Source organism: Phyllostomus discolor, chromosome 3 (genome assembly GCF_004126475.2).
Source record: "Phyllostomus discolor isolate MPI-MPIP mPhyDis1 chromosome 3, mPhyDis1.pri.v3, whole genome shotgun sequence".
In the NCBI taxonomy this organism is placed as follows: domain Eukaryota; kingdom Metazoa; phylum Chordata; class Mammalia; order Chiroptera; family Phyllostomidae; genus Phyllostomus; species Phyllostomus discolor.
In genome coordinates, this window is record NC_040905.2 from 115,899,274 (window position 1) to 115,906,006 (window position 6,733).

The window sequence follows — 6,733 nt, forward strand, 5'->3', positions numbered from 1 at the left end:
TTCCCGGGAGGGGACGGGGAGCGGCTCCCCGAGGACAGGCCAGCTGCGGGGCCTCCTTACCGTTGCTGTAGGCGTATGGGGATTCGGCCGCGCCGTCCTGCAGGCTCTCCAGGATCTCGCCCTTGCCCACATCGCTGTCTCCCACCAGCAGGAACTTGAGCAGGTAGTCGTAGCTTTTGACCGGGCTGCCCTGCGTCCCCATCCTAGCTCACGCGCGCGCAGGCCGCACCCGCATGCCCACGGCGCCAGCCGCGGGAGCACGGCGGGGAGGAGGCCTCTGACCGACCTGCGGGGACCAGGGGTGGGTGAGCGGGGGCCGGCGAGGCTCGGTCCGCGAGGGCCCGACCGCACCGACTGCCGCCCCGACCGCCCGGGGCAAAGCGCCCGGGGCCCGCACCTGCTCCGCCTCCCGCTTCACCTAAGCGCTGCCACCGCCCCGCTGCTTCCCGCACAGCGCCGCGCAGCCCTGCCTCGCCCCCAGACCACGCGCCACCATTGGCTGCCCGCCGCCTACCTGCCCCTACCCATTGGCGCGCGAGCACGTCCTTCGCGTCTGCCCGCCCCCACCGTTTCCCACACACCACAGCAAAGCCTCCCATCGCCCCACCCCATCACCGCCCTATCCCACCTCCCTTGGATCGCCGTTGGTCACCCACCGCCGCTTTCTCGAGATCACTGGCCTCTGTGCACGTCCGTCATGACTGCCCGCCCCCACACTGTTCCCCACACAGCGTTGCAAAGATTCCAGCCGCCTCTACTCGTCGCCGTTGCCGTTGGCCACTCTCCCTTTGCTTTCCCAGAACCACTGGTCCGCTGGCACGTCAGTCAGCACCAACAGCTCCGGAGAATCCCGGAACCACCCACAACCCCGCCCACTGCCTCTACAAACCTTTAGTCCTAGCCCGCCCTGCCCCTCCCCGCCGTCATTGGCCACCGCCGCGGATCTTCCCAGAGCCACTGGACCATCAACACGTCGATCAAGGCCTTCTAAGCCCATCTCCTATTTCCCACTGCTTTCCCTATACGCTTACCAATCAGGGGCTTGTAACTCCAGGTTGTTTGCATACGCCCCCTTCCGTCCCGTAGACCGGAGTTGGATAGTGGCTGTCCCGGTGGTGAGGTGATGCAGCTGTAGCCCGGAGGACTAAACCCTCTAGTAAGCTGCGGCCGTCTGCTTCCGCAGAGACCCCAGAGAGCGCAGGGTGGCCCCTGGAACTGCGCTTGCGGAAGCCGACTTCCCGCGACGGGGGCGTGACCCAGGAGTGGCGGGGCTAAGGCAGCCAATCGGCGCTGGGGATCCGGGAGAAACTAGGCTTTCGCCTCCAGAAGGGGACGGGGTCGAGAGGGCTTTGGTTGGGTCCGGGCTGTGGCGGGCCGGGACAGTGGGCGAGGCCACTCTGAGCTAATTAAGCGAGCTTCCCGGGGGTGCAGGCCGGGGCTTATGCCCTTTGCCCCGGTCAAGGCTGTAGGCCACAGCGCGTGGCTGTGAAGTCTTAACGTTCTAGAACCACGGTGGCTCCGCAGGTGGATGCCGCTTTAGCTGTCAGAGGTGTTGGCAGCACAGGCTTCAGAGGCAGAGTGACAGGGCTCTGCCCCCAAGTGCCCGGGGCGGAGCCTAGATGTCCAGCTGAGTCCGTGTCAGGCTAGGTGAGGAGATTCTGCAGGGCCCACAAGGCGAGTCAGGACGTGGGACTCCAAACCTTGACCATGGAGGCCTCCAGGAGGAAGTGACTTTGGGGTTGTTTACAGGATGCACGGGTTATTTTTCTTTTTCCTTTTTTTAAGTATATTTTATTGATTATGCTATTATAGTTGTCCCAATTTTCCCCCTTTGCCCCCCTCTGCCAGACATCCCCTTCCCTCCAGTAATGCCCCCCTCCCTTAGTTTATGTCCATGGGTCATGCATATAAGTTCTTTGGCTTCTCCATTTCCTATACTATTCTTTTTTCTTTTAGTTTATTTTTTAAAATATTTTATTTATTTATTTTTAGAGAGGGGAAGGGAGGGAGAAAGAGAGAGAGAGAGGCATCAATGTGTGGTTGCCTCTCATGTGGCCCCCACTGGGGACCTGGCCTGCAACCCAGGCATGTGCCCTGACTGGGAATCAAACCTGCGATGCTTTGGTTCACAGCCTGCACTCAATCCACTGAGCTACGCCAGCCAGGGCTATTTCCTATACTATTCTTAACCTCCCCCTATTTTGCACCTACCAATTATGCTTCTTATTCCCTGTACCATTTCCTCTATTCTCCCCCTTCCCCCTACCCATTGATAATCCTCCAAATGATCTCCATTTCTGGGATTCTGTTCCTGTTCTAGTTGTTTACTTAGTTTTTGTTTTTTTAGATTCGGTCGCTGATAGTTGTGAATTTGTTGTCATTTTACTGTTCATAGTTTTGATCTTCTTTTTCTTAAATAAATCCCTATAACATTTCAAAAAATAAGGGCTTGGTGATGACGAACTCCTTTAGCTTTACACCTTGCCTGGGAAGCATTTTATCTGCTCTTCCATTCTAAATGATAGCTTTGCCAGATAAAGTAATATTGGTTGTAGGTCCTTGCTTTTCATCACTTTGAATACATCTTGCCTGCTCTTTGTTGCCTGGCAAGTTTTTTTTGTTTTTGTTTTTGTTTTTAGAAATCAGCTGACAATCTTATGGGTGTTCCTTTGTAGGTAAATGTCTCCTTTTCTCTTGCTGCTTTTAAGATACTCTCTTTATCGTTAAACTTTGGCATTTTAATTATGGTGTGTCTTGGTGTGGTCCTCTTTGTGTCCAACTTGTTTGGGACTCTCTGTGCTTCCCAGACTTGTATGTCTGTTTTCTTTCACCAAATTAGGGAAGTTTTCTTTCATTATTTTTTCAAATAAGATTACAATTTCCTGCTCTTCCTTTTCTCCTTCTGGCATCCCTATGATTCAGATGTTGGTACATTTGGAGATGTCCCAGAGGCCCCTTAGACTATCCTCCTTTTTTTGAATTCTTGTTTCTTTATTCTGTTCTGGTTGATTGTTTATTTCTTCCTTATGTTCCAAATCTTTGGTTTGAATCCTGGCTTCCTTTCCTTCACTGTCGGTTCCCTGTGGATTTTTCTGTTTCACTTAGTGAAGCCTTCACTTCTTCCCTTATGCTTTTGTCATGCTCAGTAAGTTCTCTGAGCATCCCTATTACCAGTGTTTTAAACTCTGCATCTGATAGGCTGGCTATCTCCATTTTGCTTAGTTCTTTTCCTGGGGTTTTGTTCTGTTCTTTAATTTGGGCCATATTTCTTTGTCTCCTCAATTTGGCAGCCTCCCTGCATTTGTTTCTGTGTACTAGGTAGGGCTGCTTTGACTCCTTGTCTTAGCACACTTGTTAAGTTGTATTGGGTGAAGCCTTAGGTATTTGCCAGGGTAGGTAACACACTTCCCTGCTTTGTGGCTCTATATGTTGGGGAGGGGTCGGAGAGAGGACAATGCCACTGTCTGGCAGCTAAAGGCTTGCTTGGCATTCATCCTGTTTTCAGTCACTTCATCCTCTTTCCATATGCAACTGCCAATCCTCTAGCTGCTACCCTGGTGGTGGTTCCCAAGAATGGGTGGGTTTCCGTACATTCTAGGACTGTGCAGACCCTTTAAATGAACTCTCCTGAGAGACCAGCAGTTTCTTCTGCCACCCTAACCCCCACTAGTTTTTACAGCCAGAAGTTATGAGACTTTATTTCCTGGCGCTGGAACCCTGAGCTGTGTGGTCTGGCCTGGGGCTGGGCTGGGATCACTCACTCCCAAGGTGTCCCTCCCAATTTTTATCTGCCACACGTGAATGTGAGACTGCCTCATCCACCCCTAGCTGCCACACCACTTCCTCTCCACCCTGGCTCCTTGGCTCCCTCCTACTCTTTTGGATGAATATGGCTTCTTTAAGTCCTTGGTTTTCAGACTTCCATACAGTTCGATAGTCTGGCAGTTCTGGGTGTTTTTTATTTTGCGGTTAGTTGTGATCTACCTTATGGCTGTGCAATGAGGCAAAGCATGTCTACCTATACCTCCATCTTGACTGGAAGCCAGGGTTATTTTTCTTAATGGGCAAAGAAGTATGAAAAGCCTGTGAACATGTGTGAAGATAAGTTTCACTCTGTGAAATGGAAATTAAAGCAAAATAATATTATTTTCACCCATCAGAGTGGCAAAATCTCTTGTGGGCCAGGATGTGGGGAACAGCTCTCAGGGAGGTAAGTTGGACTGGCTAATAATTCCACATCTGATTTAGCATGGAGAAATCCTTAGAAGGGAGCTCGAAGAACTCCATTGCAGCATTGCAGTGATGGTGAACATCAGAAAACTGACAGGGAGCTATTCAGTTAACAAGGTGAGCAACACAAGGTGCAGACAGCACCCACCAGAGTGGAAGAAGGCACATCAATGGGTGAACAAAATGTGATTTATCCACACAACTATATCCATCCATAAAAAGGAATGAAATACTGTTAAATGCTACATTCCATTTATATGGAACTTCCAGAATAGGCAAATTCAGAGACAGAAAGTAGATTAGTGGTTGCCAAGGCCTGGGGTAGGGAGAAATGGTGAGTGACTGCTTAAGGGGTATGGGTTTCTTTCTAGGGTGATAAAAATGTTCTAAAATCAACGATGGTTATACTACTTGGTGAAGTTACTACAAATCATTCAACTGTTTACTCAAAATGGGTGAATTTTATGATACATAAAACATGCCTTCCATACAGCTGCTAAAAAAATAATAAAAGTTGTCAAAATGGAGCCAAATGCAGCCCTTACTAGACCAGGCACAGAGTGGTGTATGCTAGGGAGAAGCCACACAAGAGTTAGGGCTTCCTAAAAATCCGATCTGTTCAGAAGGAACAACACCACAACCAGGCCCCAGTGTGCTGCACAAAGGGCAGCCTGGCTGGCATTCCTCCCGGCAGGCGAGGAATGGGCAGTAGGAACTTTCCTCCCAGTGGGTCACTGCATCTGTACCATGCCTTCAACAGTAGGTGGTCTTTACAGAGAGCAATCCCCTTCATGGGCAGCACCACACCGAATGACCTCCCATCCTAAAGCTGACAACAGCCTTTACTGGCCAGCAAGCCACATGGATGCTTCCTTTCTGTTTCAGTGTGCTGCCGGGGGAGACTTCCTAAGGTGCAGGTCCCTGCCTTAGATGGGCAGAACCTGATGAGTTCCTGGGCCTTCCTCATCTGCCTTTAATAAGAGGGTATCTAGGTGTCCTCTGGGCCCTTTGGGGAAGCAGGAAGCAGAAGCAGAAAGCTGGGACACTTGAGGGCAGGGCCACTAGGAACCTTCATGGTCCTGCTTGTGCATTTCCTCCGGCCATGTCCCCTCCCCCAGGAATGGCTATTCCCTGGATGTCAGATTACAGCAGACACTGCCTCCCACGTTTACAGAAAGGGCACACCCACCCACAACACAATGTTTACAGAAACAGCCAGCAGGCGGTCTTGGTGGCCCTCAGCTGGTCAGGGGTGGGGGACTGAGTCCCCAGAGGGGCTAGGGACTGAGCAGGACTCATGGAGCATAGGGGAAGCCAGCAGCTTGCGCTTGCTCACCCTTGAACAGGGAGGTTCAAGGTCAGATAGGGCCCTTGGGGTCATCAGGTCAGGGTCTCTGTGCCCAACCTTGAGCCTACTTCTGCCATGGCCCTGTCCACTCCCTGCTCTAAAGCCACCCAGTCCCCTCATCAGGGAAGCACTGTGGTGTTAACTTTTTTCTCACACAGGGACTTTTTTTTCATTGCTCTTAGAAAGGGGAAGGGAGGGGGAGAGAAGGGAGAGAAACATCGATGTGAGAAACCTCCATCAGCTGCCTCTCTCACACGTCCAACCTCAGGCAGGTGCCATGACTGGGAATCAAACCTGCAACCTTTCAGTCCATGGGACGAAGCTCCAACCAACCTAGCCACACCAGCCAGGACAGCATGCACATATTCTGACTGGGCCTTTCCCAGCACAGCCTGTGGAGCAGGTACAACCATCATAGGTTGGTAGCCTATCCATGGGGTGTGATTCTGGGCAAAACTGGGTAACCCCCTGGCAGGGGCTTTCAGGTTCTTTGCTGGGATCCTACATTTCAGACACCCAGCCACAGAGCAAAAAGGCACCACAAGAACCCATAGGGTCTGAGGCAGCAGGGCCCAGTTGAGGAAGGATGCCAGAGGGGTGCCACTGCCTGGTGTTCAGGAGGTCTTGCAGAGAGAATAGCTGGCTTCCCACTTAGCAGCACGCCTTTGTGCAAGGATGTCCTGGGGCTGAGTGCCAGGCCTGAACTGGGGACTGAGAAAGGGACAAGACAGTATTCTAGCCACTGAGGGACCTCAGGCCAAAAGCAAGGCAGCTCACATAGCCTTCTGCTTGCAGGCCCTGGGTCAGCTGTGCTTGGGCACTGCATGTTTGGTGTTTGAGGAGGCCTGGGAATCATCTCCCTCATGGTTCCTGCACCCCCTTGCTCTGGGCAGGATGGGGACAGGCCCCCAGACCCAGCCTCTGTTCAGATATAGAGTGGGGATACAAGGGGAGAGGTCTGGGGTATCTTCGCCCCTCCCCTCCAGGAGAAAGATACCCAGGCCCTCCCCCCTGAGAAATATCTAGCGTTTAACCAACCAATAGGGCAAATGGACATTGGCCTTGAAGCTCTGGACAGAGGCTCTCTTGAGCACCCACAAAGGTTTCAGTTGTTCTGGATGCCCTGGCCCAGGTTTGGTGCCATGGAGAGGCCCC

General features: G+C 52.2%; 1 protein-coding gene across 6 annotated transcripts in view; it reads right to left on the bottom strand.

The window, feature by feature from the left end:
* The window catches only part of RAB40C (RAB40C, member RAS oncogene family), a 31,927-nt gene extending 30,695 nt beyond the window's left edge, over window positions 1-1,232 (bottom strand). Inside the window, exons 1-2 of one of the 6 annotated variants that reach the window (XM_028519263.2) lie at window positions 1,032-1,231; window positions 61-286 (exon numbers count right to left, since the gene is read on the bottom strand). In XM_028519263.2, the coding sequence (XP_028375064.1) occupies window positions 61-202 (142 nt within the window). In that variant the 5' untranslated portion in view covers window positions 203-286; window positions 1,032-1,231. The other 5 variants (XM_036021143.1, XM_036021144.1, XM_036021142.1 and 2 more) reach the window with 5 other exon arrangements.
* Window positions 1,233-6,733: the final 5,501 nt, after the last annotated feature.